Genomic DNA, 23,700 nt, shown 5'->3' on the forward strand with positions numbered 1-23,700 from the left:
ATCTTGTTCACACATTATAATCTGGTGAAATCCTGATTTTAGGTCTAAAGTTGTAAAAAACTTTGAACTTCCTAGGTTGGCTAATATCACGGACGTATCTGGGATGGGGTATCGGTCAGGAATCGTTTTTTCATTGATTATTCTAAAATCAATTACCATACGTAAGTTGGGCTTTCCATTTTCATCAACACCTTTTTTAGAAACGATGCACAGGGGAAATATAAGGCGAACAAGATTCTTGAATGATACCATCCTTAAGAAGCAATTTTATCTCATTGTTAATGAAAGGTACTACGGATATCGGATAGGGATAGCTTTTGGTGTAAATTGGATCACCTGTAGTTGTACGAATTCGGGCCTGGACTCTAGTATTGTATGGTAAAGCTCTATCTGCATCAGCAAAAGCATTAACATTTTTATTTATAATCTTACGAAATTGTAACTGATATTTTACTGGTACTGAATCTTCCTCTATGGTAACTAGATTTACGTGGTCACATGAAAGAAAACGTAATTTTACTTTACCTTGTGGATAAAATAAATAGCCTCTAACAGTATCGATTTTCGCATCGATTTGTTTCAAAAAATCGTACCCGATAATACCGTCAAACGTGCTAAGACTTGGTAATAAGTAAAACGTTGAGGTATTTTCCAATATGTTTATTTGACATTTTTTATTAATTATATTTTTACCATTTATCGATTTTAGTGTAAAGCTGTTTTCTAATGTTTTAATTCCTTGAATAAATGGTAATGGCTTAATATAATTTTTTGACGTACCTGTGTCAATAAGAATGCGAAGCTCCTGACCGTTTCTAGCCTTTTTAGTTATGAAAGGCAGGAGCGAATTCAGTTTAAATAATTGATTTCATCCTCACATTCTGATACTGTGACAACTTCATCATGAGTATACTGAGCTCCTTCATTGCGATTATAATCGTTATCAATGCTTTGGTGTTCATAATCATTTAAAGGAAATTCTTCCTCTGGCATAAAATTTACTTTCTGTATCTTGTGAAATGGCGAACGATCAGATAGTAATTGATTATTACTACGTTTAAATGCTACTGGTGGAGAAGGATTGGGATTATGTGTTTCTAAGCTATATTTAGGGGTAAACGGCTTTTGCGGAAAAGATACATTTCGTAAATCATTATGTTGCCCGTAGAAGCTTGAACCATTATCAACTTCCATTGGGATTGGTTTATTTAAATTCTGGCCTTTGGCTATTTCCGACGAATATTGCTGTAAAAATGGTCTTGATCGACGAGGCCTATTTGCGTTACCCAATGCAAATGCTTCTGCGAATTCATAACGCATATGACTGGTTTGAAGCTCTTGCGCAACTGCCAAGGCTGATGGAAGATCTTTTGGTCTAGCCGAGAATAAGACATCACATAACGGTCTTCGAAGACCAGATATGAAAACACGTAAAGCGTTATCTCTAGCCCGCTCGTTCAAAGCAGCTAAGAGCTCATTGTCATTACTATAGGTCATAATCTGCTTATTAATAATTAAAGATAACATTTTGTCTATTCTATTGTAGTAATCTGTGATAGACAAATTATCCTGTCTTAAAACGCTTAACTCATTCTCTAATACATATAGCGGTCTTTTATCTGAATAAGTCTGGTCAAGCCGAGCGATTATTGCGTTAAAGTTTAGAACAGTGTTAAAGGATGCGAGGGAGGAGTTAGCGGATTCAATAATTTTATTTCTAAAAATGCCCGTAGCAATATAATATCTCTCTGAACCCTCTCTGTAGTAATTCATAGCGAATTGCGCTGAACTTCGCCATCCTGGGTATGAAACGGAATCACCTTTAAATTCAGGTAAAGACTTAATCAAGTCCAAACTGGCATTATCTTGAACCAAAGGGTTTATAGCAACCGGTTGGTATGTTTCTATGCTTGGTGAATGTAATTTGTAAACTGCTATGTTTAATTGACGTAACTGTTCTGCAAATTCTAACTTAGTGCGCTCAATGGTTTCACCAACAATTTGCAAGACCTTCTCTTCACTGACACTCATTTTATAAAGTATGAATTTCTTCAGTCCATCAAAATTTTCCTGAAAATGCCACTGTAAAAGTATTGGCACTTCAAATTATCGAAAAAGATTTAAATTCAAAATTACAATCACGAGTTTTTTATCAGCGAAAAAGGAATCACAATACAATACAAATTCTCAAAGTAAGCTTATACTTTCTTTAAATGTCAGAAAGACAAAAGTTATTCACAAAAATGTTTAGAAAAAATGAAATAAATTGTTTGAATATTCCGCACTTTAGAAAAGTTTCAAATATTATTTATAAACAAAAACTAAGCATTTTTTGTCACAAATTCACTAGCTTTTACAGAAAATGTCGCAAAATTTTAACTTTAAATTTCGAAAATATGTTCAATTATAAACACGTGTTTTAATTCGAATTTTTGTTTTTAAACTTTTTCACAGTTTAATTATCAAGTTTAACTATTTTACTTTAATCCACTTTAAACGTATTTTAAAAAATCACTTACAGTTTTTCGTTATCCTATATTAGGTATTTGTGTGCATCGGGACAGCGTCTAATGATCCTTATTGCTTCAGGATTCTATGGTCCTTCTTGACTTCGACAGCTTCTGGATTCTATGATCCTTGTTGACTTCTGTAGAACAGGTTCTGGATTCGATGATCCTTTTGGTAAAACAACTTCTCGATACTATGATCCTTTTTGTATCTAGCTTCTGGATTCTATGATCCTTTTCTGTAGATCAGCTTCTGGATTCTATGATCCTCTTCGGTAGATCAGCTTCAGGATTCTATGATCCTTTTCGGTAGAGCAGCTTCTCAGGATGATATGGTCCTTCTTTTAATTGCTGCGAGTTGGGCGCCAATTATATTTTTTACATTTATTCCATAATAAATTGTAAAATATATTTTTATTCAATTTCACTTTTATTCTAAATTTTAATTATTTATTAATTTCAATAATTAAAACTAATTACACTATGAGGATATGACTCCTCTCGTTGATGTCCACTTTGAGAATGCTTGATGATCGCTTGTTGCATTCAATATTTCACTGACATTCGCCAACAAGCGCCAGTATTTTTCCATTGAAAATTGCCATTACTGTTATGTCAATTATTCAACCAAAGGTGCTGGAGTCTTGTTGTTTGGCGTCTTCAAATTGAGGAATGCGAAGGTCATCAATGCTATTTACTTTGTTGTTAATGCAAGGTTGCTGGCAGCCTGCATTTTAACACCAAGCATCAATACTAACTTAACCCAGCATATGAAATGGGGAGCAAAAGTGATCTCCAATATAACCCAGCATACGATAATTGGGAGCAAAATCGATTATTAATCGATGATACGTTAACTTACATAATAAATATTAAATGAGGTGAAATTTAGAGCTCTCTTAATAACATTGCGTGAAAAAAATGTTCTCGCGTATAAACCTTCCCTAGAGAATAAACAATTGAAAATTTGGTTTTAATACAAATTCCTCGGACATGAAGTAAGCTGAAGTCATGAAACTTACTGAGTCAATGGCTACTAGGCGAAATTATAAGATACCAAGTATGATTGCAATGTATTTACAATTTCGGCGAATAAAGAATAACTTGTTTAACTAAAGCAGTCCCAATATCTGTGACGCCTTTGATTGCGTAAGTATACAATTTGCCCTAAAATTGTGTTTTACTCATCGTAACATATTTGTTTCCAACTCTTGTCGAATTTTTTTTTTCATAATAAGAAATACCATTGATCAAAATAATAGGTGTGAAATATTTGTTTCTAAATAAAAACCAAAAATTTAAGTTTGGCCTAAGGGTTTTTAATAATCAGTATATCCTCCACGGTTTTTCACCAGTTTTCCGACTCTATTCAGCATGGATCATGTATATAATTTTTTGGTAGTTTTCCAATGGGCTAATGCCTTTGCTTTCAAACACTTTTGCCTCAAATTTGCAAATGGAATGGCTGCCAATCTTCTCTTAAAGCCACTCCACAAGTTCTCAATCAAGTTTAGATCAGAGGATTTAATAGGCCATTACAGGTCACATTTGCCATAAAGGTCACATTTTCCTCCACAAACCACTCAGAAATTAGCAATAATCCGGGTTTCTGGTTGTTAATTTGTTGATAACACCTTCTTATGGCATGTAATTTTCTGAAAAAACAGCTTAACATTTTGCAAAATATCCCTGTACTCAATGGAGATCATTATGTCCTTTATAGAGAATAACGGACCAACACTTTGACAGGGGAAACATCCCCATACCATTATGTTTCCGCCCACAAGCTTAATTTACTTTGTGGTGTTTTTTCTCTTTAGGCCGACAAAGAGTCCTTTCACATCATTTCCATAATTATTAATCTTAGCTTTAACCCTGGATATAATAATTCACCTCCAGTGGGTCCCCATCAATTTTTGTGTTCAGCAACAAAACTTTCCTCTTCTGTATATTAACCATCCGTAGAATAATATTGTTGTACTTTGAATCCTTGTATTCCCTAATGGATGCCAAATTGTCCGCGAGCTAATTTAACTTTTCGTCAAGTCGCAAAAGGGTCCTTTCTTGCTATTAGAAGCATACGGCGATCATCGATCTTGTCTGTTTTTCTTGGATTTTTTTTACGATCGCCCTAACATACTGAGTGTGAATCAGTGACAGTGAATTAGTGCATTTTTCATTCATAACGCAACTTTTTTACCAATCGATACTTTATATCGGTGCAGTGGCTTCTAGGACTCATTCTGAATTATTTCATCTTTTCAATTTATGGTGTTCAAAGGAAGATCAAATTGCAAATACTCCAATACTATATTGACATGATAAATACTTCGAAATAACCACTTATTTTTATACTCTCGCAACAAATGTTGCTAAAGAGAGTATTATAGTTTTGTTCACATAACGGTTGTTTGTAACACCCAAAACTAAACGAGTTAGATATAGGGTTATATATACCAAAGTGATCAGGGTGAAGAGTGGAGTTCAAATCCGAATGTCTGTCTGTCCGTCCGTCCGTCCGTCTGTGCAAGCTGTAACTTGAGTAAAAATTAAGATATCTTGATGAAACTTGGCACACTTATTTTTTGGCACCATAGGAAGGTTGCTTTCGAAAATGAGCAAAATCGGACCACTGCCACGCCCACAAAATGGCGAAACACAAAAAGTGCCATAACTTAGCCATACACAAAGCTATGGAAATAAAATTTGGTATGAAGGATCGTACTATTAAGGGGCATATCTGGATGTAATTTTTTTGGGGAAGTGGGCGTGGCCCCGCCCCCTACTAAGTTTTTTGTACATATCTCGGAAGCCAATAGAGCTTTATAAACCAAACTTTCTGCAGTCGTTTTTTTAGACACTTCCTAATACAGTCCAAAAATGAAAGAAATCGGATCATAACCACGCCCACCTCCCATACAAAAGTTAGGTTGAAAATTACTAAAAGTGGGTTAATTCACTAAAGAAAAACGTCAGAAACACTAAATTTCACATAAGAAATGGCAGATGGAAGCTGTACTCGGATTTTTTTACAAAATGGAAAATGGGCGTGGCGTCGCCCACTTATGGGTTTTGCTTCACAACCACGCCTACTTCCTATATACCAGAACTTTGAAGACGATCTGAATCGTTTACTTTACAATATATAAAGTAAGCACTAGTGAAGATATCGATGCAGAACTTTGCACAAATACTATGTTTATAGTGTGGCAGCCCCATTCTAAAAATCGCCGAAATCGGACCATAGGTTTTTAAGGAACACGAGGACCTCGGCGCTTCTAACCTAATATTAGGGTTTCCAATTTTCAATGGACTTTATACAATATATATGACGAATATGTGGGTCAAATAGTGTATTATATAATATAAATAAAGTTAAATAAATAAATTGCGAGAGTATAAAATGTTCGGTTACACCCGAACTTAGCCCTTCCTTACTTGTTTAAATATTGTACTTACACCTATTTTATTTGCCAAGCTAATTCAATGAAACAATGATAACTAATGTCCAAAATGCAAAATTTTCAAATGAATAATGCAATTTGTTTATAAAACCACTATACTATTTCCCCTTCATCATAAGGATATAAAAGAATAAAAAAAGTAACAGTTAGAATAAAATTTGGCCAAAAACAACAGCTAAGCGCACATCTATTATTTTGTTCATAAGTGTATGTATATCATATGTGAGGTCCAGTTTGTCTAAGGGATAGAAATGAGAAATTTCTCAAATAAGATGATCGAAGAATAATATAAAGTACACCTGGGATAAAAATGTTCAATTGCAGTTGTCTACATTCTACAAATTAGACTTGTATCATATCCTCCTCTTTAGGCAGGCAATCATGAAATTACAAATTAAAATGAGCTAATTAAATAAAGCTATTAACTTATAAAAGTAAGAATAGAGCATTAAGGACCAAGAATAAAATAAGTACATAAATACATAAGTAAGGCTTATGTAAATACATATTTATGTTCATAGTATTATGGAGATAGTGAATATGAACTAAAACATACAATTTTTATTTTGTCTTTATAAAATTATATTATTATAGCATGTAGTTCAATGTGTAATAGTGGCTGTCAAGACAATCGGAAATATTGTCTTAGTGACTTGCCTTCTGCAATTCATGTTTGCCGTAATAGGAGTCCAGTTATTTAAGGTATGATTTTGTGAGTTATTTGATATTTTGTGTTCCTTTCTTTATATTGATTTAATTTTTTCGAGTTTGTAAAGATATATCCTTTTGAAGAGTTCATCTGAAAATTAAACAATAAGAAATTGACTATATTAACAAACGACTAAAGAATGTGATTTTGAAAGCTGAGACGTGTAATTGCCTCAAAGTACTCATAAAGTACACAGTTATTATCTATAATATATATACGCAACTATCAAGCCGATCTAGGTTTTCTCATTAAAGATCTTAAAGTTTCTGACGACTATTAAAAAGATGTAATATCAGTTGAATAATTCTGGCTTAAATACTGGGCCAAACGAATTAAGTAACATTCATTAAAAATGATTTTGCGTGCTGTAAAAAAATTATTTGATAATTAGCAAAATTAACAATCAATACCACTTTCAAAATTACACGAATATTTTTTTTTAAGTAGTTAAAATGATTGATAACAGTTGATATCAATATTAAAGACAATTGTATATACACATATATGTAAAAATAATAATTTCATACTTTTCGTAAACACTCATTTGGTCATAAGTTAAAAAGTTAATGAAGTTTTCATTATAACTATGTTTACCTTAGATCATGCGGTATGTTTTTAAATTTCAAAAACATTTTATAACTGGAAATTGTAGTAAAATGTTTCTTCTCCGTCATCAAATATGAAGGCCAGCTCTGAAGCTGATTTCTTTGATAGGTACTAAGTTTAACCAGAGTAAATAATTATGGTTACATATTCTCAGAAAGTGTATGTTTTTTTTAATTATCAGTCCAAAACTATTTTCATAATCACGTTCACGTAGAGACTAAACACTATTGAGTGTATACGAAGAGGAAGTTATTATTCGTTATAAGGTATATACTGGCTCATATGTACCTCTATCCGTTTTTTCTTTAGCTTATGTTTCAAGGAGTTATATTAATTCTACTAACATGTGTTTGCATTTGTTTATTATCTTTTTTAAATAAAACCATGTTATTTACTTTGACATTAATTATTAACAGCTTCTTTTAAGATTTGCTTATTAATATAATATGCTGCTTTAAATCATCATCTTATACCTATGTATTTATTAAAAGGGTAAAAGCGTTCAGTTGAAATTTTTTAAGTGAAATACCTTCCATTAAGTGTACAAATATACAGCTTTTTGTATTTGAAAGATTGTAAATGCAATTTAGATACTTAGATCACATGAAATAAATATTCAACATATGTATTTCTCAACATATACCTATATTTACGTGAAAGAAACTATCTCTATGTTTAATGTTAACTGTTATTTAACTCATTGTAAATACCGCCAAGTCATTTATAAAGGTAAATCACTAGAATACCAGCAGTAGTAATTTTTAATCAAGTATATAATAAAATTATCCAATAATTTACTATTATTTACTATGCTTACAGTTAGATAATGCATGCTAACAATATATATTACAGATTGAATATAAAACTGGCAGTTAAATGGTACAAAAATAAAGTCATTGTTTTGTAAAATTATTTAAATTTTGGATTTTCATTTATAATCTATTGTAGTTATATCCGTAATAATAATTTAATTCCTTTTAGTAATTTTAGAAAAAATAGTGGTTAAGTTAAAATAAGTGAGTAGAAACAGGTTTAAAAATTCTGTAAGTATTCGTAGTAAGTTTGTACATATGTGCAATGAATTTTCATCTCATATTCATTAAGACTACTTTATTGTATTTGACATACTACCATCCATCTGTGAAACTAGTAGTTTCTGAACTTTGTACTATGAACTTCTGATTCAAGTGGAAAAGTTCATAACTAAATTAAAAACATACTATCGACATTTTCTCTAAAAATATTTAAATTATTAATGCTGCTAATTTGCAAAATACTACAGACAATTTGAGCTGAATGGTTGTACACATTGGACATTTCTGTATACTATAAAATTTGATGGTGGTAATACGTACATAATTTATCAAATAATGTCAATCGGATACTCAGTAGCCGAAATACTGTAGCTAATTTAGAGCACGTCCTACGTTTTCAATAAAACTAGTATTGATCTAGTTGAGCTAATATAACTTGTTTGTAGAATTACCACAACCTTTAGAAAAAATATGGCTTCCGCCGAAAATAAGTCTCCATTTTGATCTCTGAGCTTACTATGGATCACAAAACAAAACCACTAAATCGCGATGAAGTCGATGTGATATTCCTTATCTAAAAGCATTAGACAAATTCTGGACACTCGTGTGTACATTTAAAGAATGTTATTCGTAAAAAGAAAAAAAATTTAAATATACTGACTTAATATACACGTATTTGTTAAAAGAATTATTATAATAATAAGTAATACCATATACTGTTACTAGAAACCGAAGAGGGATTTACAGTTAGAAAATTAGACCAATGCCTTTCAATCGAGTTCCTGATGTTTGAAATTATAGATAGAATATGTATATATCTAATATTATCGTATATGAAAGTCTACAGTGATTAATATCAGTGATAAATACCATTTAAATAACATAAAAAACGTAGTTGGGCAATAATTTATATACATATGTATATAGTTTGAATAAATTTGATCCACACAAGTTAGCCCCACGCACTCCTCTTTTTCAGTTTAGCAAAACATCATATCGAATACTATAAACTACTTAATTTTATTAAAATTATTACTATTAATTATATTTTAATATAATATATATTTAATTAATTATTGATATTGACATAAGTAACTGTTAAAAGAGGTGTTTTGCATTACACTTTTCGAGCATTCATATATTTAATATATCTTTTGTGGTGAGTGCTTACGTATAGTATTATTATCGATATCTCTTAGTGGCTCCCAAAAACTAACTGTAAATTAATAAATTTACAATTCAAATACTGTGTTGCAATGAAGACTAAAATGTTCATATTGTATTAGTTATTTAACATATGGAAATAAGAAAATTTAATAATGGCGCATGCGCAAACACAAATGTTAAAAGAATTGATTATATTACATATTTACTTCAAGCATAATATTTATGTAGATTTTCCCACAATAAAAGTGACATAAATATTATATGAATAAACTAATTATCAAAAATGGTCTAAAGTTAATTTTATATAAGGTTTCATTGATTATTTTTTGATAAAATAATTATGTCATTATCAATAGTATTCCTTAAATAATATGTATTATGCGTTATAAAACTACTTAGAATACATTTTTTTGTATTATGAAATATATGCATTTTATATAAAATTAACTTATCATTATTTCTGAAATAATTTGTAATACCCTAAATAATTCTAGACATAGATATGTATGTAATGATGCCTCTCCATAATTATAACGTCCTTTTTCTTTTCTTTTTTTCGTTTCTTTCCATATACTTACATGCACTTACAACTTATAATAATGTTTAATATAAACCACGAAACAAACAACTACGATGAAATAAATACATATTTATATAAAATCTATAATGAATATTATATTATCAAATATGATACTGAAAATTCAATTGTTTTGCTGGTTCGGAACATGTCATCATACAAATATATTTTCCACGCTACTGACTCCTCTTCCTTCCATCGTTTTTATCCTTTTTTGGTTTATTTACCTATGGCTTTTTTATTTATTATCAACTCTTTCATCGCCGCGCCTATTACTTAATTAATCGATTTACATTTTTCTAAATTATTAAAAAAATATACTTCATTAAATTATTCATAAATAATATAATGTATAAATATAAAAATATATATATATTTTTTAATTTTCTCTCGTACTTATTCAGTATGTTGTAAAATGTGTTGTTGTTGCGATAAAAACAATTGGTAACATTATGCTAGTTACCTATTTGCTACAATTTATGTTTGCTGTCATTGGAGTGCAATTATTTAAGGTAAATTTTTATGGTCGTTTAATTGTTGTTTGCATAGATGAGAAGTCGGGCCTTTGTTTGTACAAATGTACATACATATGTGGTTGCAATAACTAATAACATCTGTGGATTAATTTTATGATCTGATATTTGTAAACATTCTGTAATTAAAAAATACATATGCGTTTTAAAGGGCTTGTACCGAGTATATTGTTATTCATTAGATATCAAATTTTGTAAAGCGTTTTGCTCCGCTATTTGCAATACAATAAATTATCGAGAAAGATGTAAGGTTCAATACTACAAGATAAGATAATAAGGTTTTGTTTCACGGCTACGGTATTACTCCATCTTCGATTGTATGAATAAATACATAGCGTAATACCCCCTTATTATAAGGTTAAAGTGGGCAAAATCGGCAGAAACATCATTTTCAGTTCTATGAACTTATTTGACTTTACAATATACATATAACCATTGTACAAAAACTTTCTTTGAAAAGTATCGAGATCTTGAGAGATTAATACCACATTTAACCAATTTTCTTCAAATTCTCGCTACTTTTAACATTTATATTATGTTTTGAAGTTTAAACATTATTAATTTCACATATTTGCCCTTGTTCCGTTTGTGTTAAAAGTATAGCCATATCGCATTGGTTTATACATATTTATCCACTGTTTTGTAGTAATTATTGAATTTTTGCACGTCCAGAGTCTAAAAACATTCACGAAGGATGTCAATAATTAGTTTTTAAGAAAAAAACTTTACTCGAATTCGAGTGCGCTATTACAGAGAGGTGTATAATTATCTACCTTTCTTCCCCAGATACCGAACATTAACCTCAGTGCTTATGGTTGACTTTCTACCGAAATTAACGATAAATTTCTGAGATAGTTTTATGAAAGTAAGATGCCATTTTACCTTATAATAACGCCTGCTCTCATTACAATATATACTGCTTCCATAATGCTCCGTTTCGACCATTCGCTCTTAATTTCGCTCTTTAGTTATTATTATTGAGAGGTACCATTTTCTTAAGTTATGTTTCCATATATTTCTTAATGCTTGTGTTTGCAATTGTAAAGTCAAATAAGCTGAAAAGTTTAAAGTATAATCTGTAACCATTATTATTAGAATGACAGTGACACTACTGAATGAACCGTTTCTCAAAGGGTATCACTGTAAAATATAATGCAAATATAACTAGATAAGTTTTGCGATGGTAGAAATTTTTTTCAATTTATTTATTTATCAAAATTTTGAAATGAAAATAGTATTTTTAAAATAGATTTTTTCCCTGTACATATAATAAGAACTCCGTTCTTATAAAGTGATGAAGGTGATATTTTACCTCGGCAACTAATAAGGTATCTGCAACCATAGTATTTTCTCCCATATTCCGAATACGTCAATTATAGTTTCTATGGTGGGATCATGGTATAATTAAACAAGATAAACAATTTACCACCGAACGAATTTCTCCTAGCATAATGTTATCAACTCATCAAGTACTAAACGGCAGTTGTAGACATGAATCTCGGCCACATGGATTTAATATGAGAATACTGTCTTAAACTCGGATTCAATTGAACAATTAATAGACAAATTAAGAAGTTGTTTATTTGATTATATCCCGTACAATCATCATTCACATAGTTGTTGTAACCGTTGTTATCACAATATTTACAGTATTATTCCTTCCTCAGTAATATTTAGCTCCTTAATTAACAAGTAGGCATTATTTTTTTATTAATTCAAAAGGTTGAAATAGAGTGGGATGATCGATTATTTTATCACTCATAAAACTTGGACTTTCTGCTGCAAACTTTACTTTTAAGTTATGCCCAATGTCCATTGTGCACTAGTCGAAGAATCGTCATTTCGGTAGTACTCGCATATATTATATATGTATGTAAAAGGCGGGCTGTGCTACGTTAGCTCATACCATAGCATTAAAGGAAATTGGCTGCTCTTGCATTTTGTAACCCCTTCGCTACTAAACACAGCTTTCAATTTAACGTTAAACGAATGTTTGGTATAACATGCAAATGCATTAATATGTACATAAACAGATACATACAAGCATTTTGAATGGAAAATAAATCACTGTTGCCAAAATCTTATGTAATAATATTAAAAAATAACAATATAATAACAAAGTGATATGTGTGTCTATGTAAACGTGTATCTAAAACTATTACATATATGTGAATTGCCATTTATTGGACTTATATCATCAAATTTAAATAAAAAGCCCTTGTACATTATATTTTTAGTATTGTATTTTGAAGATTTAGCGACACCCGACGTTTAATCGAAATTCTCGTATTGTTTTCGACTTGCAAATGTTTGCCTAATGTTTTATATTTTTTATGTACCTCAAAAGGGTTTCTTATGCAACTCATTCAATGCTTGCAGCCACAATTACTAAACTACGCTATTTATATTATTATTATTTTTCCATTACTTCCCAAAAATTTAGGGAAAATTCAGTTTATGTTCGGATGGCTCGAAAATGAAAAGAGAGGACTGCTTGTAAGTAAATTATTTATGTTATATAAAGCATTCAAAATTGATTTTAAACATATTAATAATATTTTACTATGATAAAAAATATTTAATATATATATACTTAGTACATATACATATATTATATATCCTTGTCATAAGTTGAGTTTAATGTTTGATGGCAATCTGCACTCGGCCGCTGTTTTTAGAGCTTGAGTTGTAAGCAAAACCGCAACTTCTCCATTTAACGAAATTTGTCTCGTTTTGAACAATTATTATTAATTAGCCAGTGTAAATTATTAAAAAGTAAAAGTACGAACGAACTTTATATCAAAATTTCCAATTTTATGCCACTAAAATAAAATAAAAATACTCGTTCACATAAATAAAACAAAGCGTAACATTTTATCGAAATATATATGAGTTTTATATTTGTATTGACCAGGAGTTCAATGGAGGTCTAAAGCAACTTGACCGGAATATCAACTTTCAGAAAGAATATGACCGGGTAGTTAGGGTACAGAAAAAGTGTAATGTAGCGCTTTCGGATAAGTAGTAGCGCTCTAAGCCTGAGTTATGTCAGCCTAGTTTTCACTGATCAAAGTTTAATTTTACAGCCCTTCGCTTCTTTTGATAACTAGATGTTAAGAAACTGATCTGAAGGTGGAATTAACACTGGTACTTAGATGTGCGTTTGACAATATTTTTTATACTCTCGCAACAAAAGTTGCCAAGAGAGTATTATAGTTTTGTTCACATAACGGTTGTTTGTAAGTCATAAAACTAAACGGGTTAGATATTGGGTTATATACATATATCAAAATGATCAGGATGACGAGACGAGTTGAAATCCGAATGTCAGTCTGTCCGTCTGTCCGTGCAATGGATAACTTGAGTAAAAATTGAGATATCTTAACGAAACCTGGAACACGTATTCCTTGGCACCCAGAGGAGGTTGCTTTCGAAGATGGGGAAAATCGGACCATTGCCACAAAATGGCGAAACCAAAAACCTATAAAGTGTCATAAGTAAGCCATAAATATAGTTATAAAAGTAGAATTTGGAATAAAGGATAGGAAGGGGTATATTTGGATGTAATTTGTTTGGGAAAGTGGGCGTGGCCCCACCTTCTAATAGCTTCTTAGTTAATTATAAATTGGATAATAACCACGCCCACCTCCCATACAAAGGTTAGGTTGAATTACTAAAAGTGCGTTAACTTACTAACGAAGAACGTCAGAAACACTAATTTGTAATGCAATGAAATAGTAGAAAGAAGCTGCACTCAGAAAATGGATGAAATCGGTTCACAACCACGACAACTTCCCATATAACTCAATTTTGAATTCCATCTAATTCCTACACTTTATAATGTATACATAAGGAATGACGATAGCGGAAAAGAACTTTACACAAATAGTGCATATCATATCTGGCTTCACTTGTGAAAAAATTGTCGAAAACGGACTATAACTTTTCAATGCCCCGGATATCGAACATGGTGAACTCAGCTCCTAAGAGTAAATTTTAACCGAAAATATGGGTATTTGCCAGATAATTTAATGTAATTCAGAGGAAATAGTTTTCTTCCAAAACTTATTAAAATCGGGTCATAACATCTCCTAGCTCCCATATACATAATTGTATATAATCATATACCATATATGCTGATTTTCGTTATTTTCTTAAACTATATGCCGAATTTATGGGTAAATTTGTGTGTTATGTAAATAAAATTTCTTTAAACAAGTAAGGAAGGGCTAAGTTCGGGTGTAACCGAACATTTTATACTCTCGCAATTTATTGATGTAATTTTATAAAATCAACACAATTCGACCCATATATTCGGCATAAAGTTCAATAGAATAACGAAAATCATCATAAATAGTATATGGGGACTGAGGTAATTCCTAAACCGATTTCACTCGTTTTCACCACCAAGATACAATGTATCGAAGACTATACGCTCACTTAATTTAATATTACTTATAATTAGGTATATGGGATCTGGGGGAAGTTATGACCCGATTTTTACCATTTCAGGTACAGAAAGAAACTGTTATAAGAAAAAAATTCAGAGGGAATGAATTACATTAAAATATCTGAGGGATTTACCTATATTTTCGGTGAAAAATTAACCTTAGGCACTGAGTTCTTCATGTTTGATATCAGGGGCCTTGAAGAGTCATGGTTCGATTTTGACAATTTTTCCACAAGTGATGTCACAGCTCAAATACAGTATTTGTGTAAAGTTTTATTCCGCTAGCTTCATTGGTTCCTTACATTATAAAGTGAACGAATCAGATGGAATTCAAAATTGGGTTATATAAGAAGTAGACGTAGTTGTGAACCGATTTCGCCCATATTCCACCCGTGTCATCAGGGTGTCAAGAAAGTGTTATATACCGAATTTCATTGAAATCGGTCGAATAGTTCTTGAGATATGGTTTTTGGCCCATAAGTGGGCGACGCCACGCCCATTTTCCATTTTGTAAAAAAATCTCAGTGCAGCTTTCTTCTGCCATTTCTTATGTAAAATTTGGTGTTTCTGACGTTTTTCGTTAGGGAGTTAACCCACTTTTAGTAATTTTCAACCTAACCTTTGTATGGGAGGTGGGCGTGGTTATTATCCGATTTCTTTCATTCCATTTTCTGTATAAGGAAATGGCTAAAAGAAACGACTGCAGAAAGTTTGGCATATATAGCTTTATTGGTTTGCGAGTTATATACAAAAAACTTAGTTGGGGGCGGGGTCACGCCCACTTTTCCAAAAAAATTACATCCAAATGTGCCCCTCCCTAATGGGATCTTATGTTCCAAATTTCATTTTCATAACTTTATTTATGGCTTAGTTATGACACTGTATAGGTTTTCGGTTTCCTCCATTTTGTGGGCGTGGCAGTGGACCGATTTTGCCCATTTTCGAAAGCAGCCTCCTCAGGGTGCCAAGGAACATGGATTTTAAGTTTCATTAAGATATCTTAATTTTTACTCAAGTTATCGCTTGCACGAACAGACGGACAGACGGACGGACAGACATCCGGATTTCAAATCTACTCGTCATCCTGATCATTTATGTATATATAACCCCATATCTAACTCTTATATTTCTTGGTGACACAAACAACCGTTATGTGAACAAAACTGTGATACTCTGTGCAACAGGTTGCGAGAGTATAAAAATTGCGAGAGTATAAAGTGTTCGGTTGCACCCGAACTTAGCCTTTCCTTACTTGTTTAAAATTAGTTTTATAGGCTATCCATGATGGATGGAATAAATGGAAGATTATATTATATTTCAAAGATTACGTATACAGAGGGAATACAACATATTCATAAGTAAAGTAGATATGTATGTATGTGATTGGCGTGGAAACCGTTTAGCCGGTTATAGCCGAATCGATGATAGCGCGCACTCCTCTCTTTCCGTCGCAGTTCGACGCCAGTTAGAGATTCCAAGTGTAACCAGGTCGCTCTCCACCTGGTCCATCCAACGGAGTGGAGGCCTTCCCCTTCCTCGGCTTCCTCCGGCGGGTATTGCATGGAACACTTTCAGAGCTGGAGTGTTTTCGTCCATTCGGACAACATGACCTAGTCAGGGTAGCCGCTGTCTTTTTATTCGCTGAACTATGTCAATGTCGTTGTATAACTCGTACAGCTCATCGTTCCATCGTTTGCGGTATTCGCCGTTGCCAATGTTCTGAAGACCATAAATCTTGCGCAAAACTTTCCTCGAAAACTCCTTGCATCTGATGTTGACATCTTCCACGCTTCTGCACCATAAATCAGGACGGGAATGATAAGCGACTAGTAGAGTTTGAATTTTTTTCCTCTTTTCACGGGTCTTCTCCAAGATTTGGCGCATGATGAATATCTGGTCAGTTGTGGATTTTCCAGGCCTAAGGCCACACTGATAAGGTTAAATCAGTTTGATTGCAAAAAAAAATTGGCCATCACTCTCTATATAAGAGTAACATGAGAAAACAATATTTGTTATATAACCCAAATATACATAGATGCACTATAGTTTGTATGTGTATGTCTTCGAACATACGAGTGTCATTAATATTAACATTTGTTTCTTTAAATAGTGGTACCTACTTGATTTATGAAGATGGAGATGTACACAAGCCGCGATTAATGGAGCGTGCATGGGATAAAAACAAATTTCATTTCGATGATGTAGCAAAAGCAATGCTCACCTTGTTCACGGTGTCAACATTTGAAGGTTGGCCAGCGTAAGTACTGTTGTATGCGATTAAATTGCACTAATACTATTGTTTAGTGAATAGTAAACAAATGTTTATTATATTAGGTCTATAACTTTGCTTCTGCCGTTTTTTAATAATAATAGCTTGATTTTAGAATTTTTATACTACCGCAACATGTAATATTAATATTATTTTTTCTCTTTTTACAGGCTTTTATATGTATCGATTGATTCCAATGAAGTAGATGGTGGACCAATACATAATTTCCGTCCAATTGTTGCCGCATATTACATAATTTACATTATTGTAATAGCCTTCTTTATGGTAAATATCTTTGTCGGCTTCGTTATTGTAACATTTCAAAATGAAGGTGAACAAGAATACAAAAACTGTGATTTGGACAAAAACCAAAGGAATTGCATAGAATTTGCGCTTAAAGCAAAACCAGTAAGGCGCTATATACCAAAACATGGCATTCAGTATAAAGTATGGTGGTTTGTTACGTCATCATCTTTTGAATACACAATATTTATTTTAATTATGATTAATACTGTGACTCTCGCAATGAAATATCATAATCAACCACCGTGGTATACAGAGCTTTTAGATGCTCTAAATATGATTTTTACTGCTGTATTTGCGCTGGAATTCGTGTTCAAGTTGGCAGCTTTTCGTTTTAAGGTACGTAAAATCTCAAAACATAGTAAGTAAATTTTATTTACAATATATAACTCTATATCTAACTGGATTAGTATTAGAGAAAACCAGTCAAATAGGTTTAAATATATACTTTTTATTTTTCCATAAGTGGATAAGAATTTAATATTAATATAATATTCCGAAATTATATTTTTTATATAAAATTTTCTTTTAGAACTACTTTGGAGATGCTTGGAATGTTTTTGATTTCATAATAGTACTGGGTAGTTTTATTGACATTGTGTATTCCGAAATTAAGGTAAGATAAAAAGTAATTTTACACTAATTCACACGTTTTTACTGTCATTTGATGTATTGAATAAACTTTCATAGAAGTAAAACTATGTAGGTAACAACAATATGTTAAAGTATGTGCACGAAAAAATGGTTGCGCCAATAACATTATAAATCTTATATTTATTATTCAATTTCAAAAAGATTTATAAAAGTTTTAGTTTACATAAAAGTTTAAACGAATTAAAAACAAGTAAGGAAGGGCTAAGTTCGGGTGCAACCGAACATTTTATACTCTCGCAATTTATTTATTTAACTTTATTAATATTAATAATACACAATTTGACCCACATATTCGTCATATATATTGTATAAAGTCCATCGAAAGTTGGAAACCCTAATATTAGGTTAGAAGCCCGATGTCCTCATGTTCGATATATGGGGCCTTGAAAACCTATGGTCCGATTTCGGCGATTTTTAGAATGGGGCTGCCAAACTATAAAAATAGTATTTGTACAAAGTTCTGCACCGATATCTTCACTAGTGCTTACTTTATATATTGTAAAGTAAACGATTCAGATCGTCTTCAAAGTTCTGGTATATTGGAAGTAGGCGGGGTTGTGAAGAGATTTCGCCTATTTTCACAACATATCATTGGGATGTAAGGAAACTATTACAACCCAAGTTTCATTGAAATCGGTCGAGTAGTTCTTGAGATACGGTTTTTGACCCATAAGTGGGCAATGCCACGCCCATTTTCAATTTTGTAAAAAAATCTGAGTGCAGCTTCCATCAGCAATTTCTTATGTGAAAGTTAGTGTTTCTGGCGTTTTTCGTTAGTGAGTTAACCCACTTTTAGTAGTTTTCAACCTAACCTTTGTATGGGTGGGCGTGGTTATTATCCGATTTCAACTATTTTCATGGTGTGTGGTGAGGTACGTAATAGAACCGACTGCAGAAAATTTGGTTTATATAGCTTCATTGGTTTGCGAGATATATACAAATAACCGATTTGGGGGCGGGGCCACGCCCACTTTCCTAAAAAAATAACATCCAAATATGCTTCTTCTTAGTGCGATCCTTTATTTCAAATTTTACCGATTCGAATGTAATGCGGTATATAATATTTTCTCGACACCCTGATGACACGTGTGGAAAATAGATGAAATCGGTTCACAACCACGACAACTTCCCATGTAACTCAATTTTGAATTCCATCTGATTCGTTCACTTTATAATATATACATTAGGAACCAATGAAGATAGCAAAATAAAACATTACACAAATACTGTATATGATCTGTGGCATCACTTGTGAAAAAATTGTCGAAATCGGACTATAACTTTTCACAGCCCCAGATATCGAATATGAAGAATTCAGTGCCCCATGGTAATTTTTCATGGAAAATTTCGGTAAATCTCTCAGATATCTTAATTTAATTCAGAGGAAATATGTTCCTTCTAATAGTGTGTCTCTGTACAAGAAATGGTTAAAATCGGGTCTCATATACCTAATTATAGGATTTTCAAATTGGGTCAAATTGTGTGTTATCTTAATAAAAATATATCAATAAATTGCGAGAGTATAAAATGTTCGGTTGTACCCGAACTTAGCCCTTACTAAATTGCTTTATTAAAGATATAATACCTAAATGTTTCATATTTTGGTTTTAGAATAAGGACAATACATCAGCGCCTTGCGATATTGTAGAAGGATGCAAAGCTAAGGCCAAGGTATGACAAATTATTATATAGTTGTTGATACCTATATCCACTATTACTTAATGATGGCGATTAAACCGTTTTTTACAGACGGGATCAAATTTGATATCAATCAACTTTTTCCGTTTATTCCGCGTTATGCGCTTGGTTAAATTATTAAGTAAAGGTGAAGGAATTCGAACATTGCTGTGGACATTTATCAAATCTTTCCAAGCGCTTCCTTATGTAGCATTGCTCATAATTATGTTGTTTTTTATTTATGCGGTAATCGGAATGCAGGCATGTACAATCTTTATAACACAATGACTGACTAAGTAAAAATAATGTATCCCATTAGGTTTTCGGAAAAATAAACTTGAATGACGAAACCGCCATACATCGGAATAATAACTTCCAAACATTTCCACAGGCAGTACTAGTTCTCTTTCGTTCTGCAACAGGTGAAGGATGGCAAGAAATTATGATGTCTTGCTCCACCGACAAAGATGTACATTGCGATCCGAGATCCTCTGAGACTAAAGATTGTGGATCAAGTATAGCATTTCCATATTTCATATCCTTCTACGTACTTTGTTCCTTCCTTGTAAGTTGCTAATATTCATCATAATTTGCTTATATGATTTAAAACTGTTTCAGATTATAAATTTATTTGTTGCTGTCATTATGGATAATTTTGACTATCTGACACGCGATTGGTCGATTCTTGGACCTCATCATCTGGATGAATTCATCCGCCTTTGGAGTGAATACGATCCGGATGCCAAAGGTCGCATAAAACATTTAGATGTTGTTACGCTGCTCCGTAAAATATCACCTCCACTAGGGTTTGGTAAACTATGTCCACATCGAATGGCTTGCAAACGACTAGTTTCTATGAACATGCCTCTAAACTCTGACGGTACTGTTCTTTTCAATGCAACCCTGTTTGCAGTTGTAAGAACATCACTAAGCATAAAAACGGATGGAAATATTGACGAAGCTAATGCCGAATTGCGTGCAACAATAAAACAAATTTGGAAACGTACAAGCCCAAAACTTTTGGATCAGGTAGTACCTCCACCAGGAAATGATGACGAGGTTACCGTTGGGAAATTCTATGCCACATATTTAATTCAGGATTACTTCCGACGCTTTAAAAAGCGAAAGGAACAGGAAGGTAAAGAAGGACAATCTGAAAATGCTACTATAACACTGCAAGCAGGATTGCGAACTTTACATGAAGTATCGCCAGCATTGAAACGGGCGATTTCCGGAAACTTAGACGAGCTGTCTGAGGAGCCAGAGCCGATGCACAGGGTAAATATGTTATTTTCATATCGCGGGTTTGGTGTATACTAGCGGTTCTGAAGAGAATGTAATGATTTGTAAGTTTTGGAAAACGGGAATGAATTATATCAAAAAAGTTATTATGGCATTCAGTAAATTACAAGATATGATTAACAGTGTCATACAAGATGGACATGGCTAAAAACGATAGGAGTATGTCGAACTGAAACATATCGAAAACTCCATTCCGTCAATTATAGCAGAAATAAGCGCTTCACCAAAATTACATTTATATTACTAAACTAGCTTATATCATAATGTTTTTTTTATACATTATAGAGACACCATACCCTGTTTGGTACAGTGTGGTCATCTTTTCGACGACACGGTAACAGCTTTAGACATGATCGGAAAAATCAAAAATCGCAATTCAATGGCAATATTGGTAGTGCCGAATCTACGCCTACTGTTGCTGACTCGTTCGCTACAAATGCGATGTACGACGCAAACCGATGTAATGTATCTGATAGTATAAATCATATTACTAAAAGCCTCATGCAAGCAAGATTTGGTTCTCAACCGACTGAGGGCAGTAATTCCACTGAATACCATGATTTTACCGCTCCTGGTGAAATTCGTACATTTAGCGAGAGCATATCCATGCGTCCACTTGTCATGAATAGCGGCAACGATGGTAACACCTCACTTACTCTTAATTCAGGGCGTATCTCAAATCAGGAAAGTCCTTTTGCGACAACACAGTCTTATGAGTGAGTATTAACCAAGTATGCAATTGTCAAATGAGCATTAATAAAAATCTTTCCATTCATTAGTCTCCATGTGAAGAATCGTAATAATTAAGACAATCAAATTATATTTTTAAATTAGAAACATATATGAGTGAAGTAGATACAGAGTATACTAGTTTTATATTTCAAATTTCATCTTATAATATTTATCCAACAAAGACTACAAGTTAGCATATTTTATGTTTCTATTTCGATCTATTCCGGGAAATATTAATATTTTCATTTGTGTATGGCTTCGAATTACCGGATTTTTATGTTGTACAAGTAAAGCACATTGTGATTATCAATACCTCCAAAAAAATACTAAAATATAGCCTACTATGGATTATTAATCCCCTTCTGGATCCTTAGATTATTAATCTTTAACTAATTATAATTTATATACACATATACTTGCAAAGATAATTAATAAATATGCGAGTAGATAAGATTTTTTGTAAAACAGGCTGTGGTCGCATTCTCTAAAGATATTTTTATTTGATTTATGTTGAGTATGTTTTTTTACGATTATACCGGAATTCCATTTCAGCAGCTCTACTACCGGGGTTTCATTGCACCATTACAATAATGGTAAGATAATAGGAAGGCAACCCTTTGGTTAAAACCGTTTGTTATATTGTTGACTTTCCTTTTTGCTTCCTAATGAAATTTTAATGGTTTCTTTTTATAGCCCTTAATTTTTAATACAGTAACACTGCATCTAATCCACAATTCTACTAATATTTGTTGTGGTCTTTCCAATTATGTACCATGGTTATAATAAAAAAATTGTACTAACTTGTTTTATGAAATACAATTAAAATTACTTTTCTAACCCCTTTATTAATTGCTTTTTGAACTATCTTTCAGTGCAATTTTAAACTGAGTACAGCATTTATACTTTGAAGAATAATATTGCACTATAATTTGGTCTTACTGAAGATATTAACTATAATTAAGCAGATAAAAGATTTGACTATAATTAAGCACCAATTGAAGCTTGGACACTTCAAAACATTTGCTCAAATATGATGATACTAGCGGACCACTCCGGCTTCGCACAGGTTTAAACAAACATTTCAAAAGTCAAACCATTTTACACACAATGTTCTGTATGTACTTTGCCGTTTCTTGCGTGGGGTCATTTAAAAAAAGTAAAATAAGGAAAATTCGAACATGAAATTATATTTTATTTGCAATGAGCTAAAACTTGATTACGACCTATAATCTTTGGTGTCCGATGTCTTTTTCTCTGATTATGAAGGTGTTGGGAACGCTCAGAGTTCGAAGCCCTAATGCGAGCTTGTATATTTCTAATATAATGTTTTGTTCTTCAAGTCGCTCCGTACTCGACTCTCAAGCGCATACTTGGCAGGTTTTGAAATTGTGTTAAGCAAGCAGCTGCGAACACTCGTTACTCGACTATCTAGCCTATGTTACTCGGGGTGAATGTAGCTTTCCAATAGTGAAATAATTTTATCGGCACAGTAATTTTCGAGTTTATTCAATACAAACATACATACAAATCTTTCCTCTTTATAATAGTAGTATTGATTGGCAAAGAGCCTCAGTAATCCGAGAAGGCGTTCTTATTTAAGCTTCTTACAATTTTTCTGACACTATTAACCACAATAATATTATTATTAAGATTTCGTAAATCTCTCTCTGTCTTGCATTGAACATAAAGAGCTAGCCTGCTCAACAATAAACCATT

At 32.4% G+C, this 23,700-nt stretch overlaps 1 protein-coding gene across 6 annotated transcripts in view; it reads left to right on the forward strand.

Moving 5' to 3' along the window:
• The window catches only part of LOC105219273 (muscle calcium channel subunit alpha-1), a 52,324-nt gene that overhangs the window by 21,432 nt on the left and 7,192 nt on the right, over nt 1-23,700 (forward strand). For 2 of the 6 annotated variants that reach the window (XM_029044931.2, XM_054235510.1), the window contains exons 19-30: nt 6,566-6,673; nt 10,469-10,576; nt 13,041-13,093; nt 17,158-17,304; nt 17,487-17,958; nt 18,152-18,235; nt 19,885-19,944; nt 20,023-20,211; nt 20,270-20,515; nt 20,569-21,228; nt 21,538-21,968; nt 22,537-22,577. In XM_029044931.2, the coding sequence (XP_028900764.2) occupies nt 6,566-6,673; nt 10,469-10,576; nt 13,041-13,093; nt 17,158-17,304; nt 17,487-17,958; nt 18,152-18,235; nt 19,885-19,944; nt 20,023-20,211; nt 20,270-20,515; nt 20,569-21,228; nt 21,538-21,968; nt 22,537-22,577 (2,599 nt within the window). The remainder of the gene's footprint in view (nt 1-6,565; nt 6,674-10,468; nt 10,577-13,040; nt 13,094-17,157; nt 17,305-17,486; nt 17,959-18,151; nt 18,236-19,884; nt 19,945-20,022; nt 20,212-20,269; nt 20,516-20,568; nt 21,229-21,537; nt 21,969-22,536; nt 22,578-23,700) is intronic. The other 4 variants (XM_011195289.3, XM_011195291.3, XM_011195290.3 and 1 more) reach the window with 2 other exon arrangements.

This window comes from Zeugodacus cucurbitae, chromosome X (assembly GCF_028554725.1).
Source record: "Zeugodacus cucurbitae isolate PBARC_wt_2022May chromosome X, idZeuCucr1.2, whole genome shotgun sequence".
Classification (NCBI taxonomy): Eukaryota; Metazoa; Arthropoda; class Insecta; order Diptera; family Tephritidae; genus Zeugodacus; species Zeugodacus cucurbitae.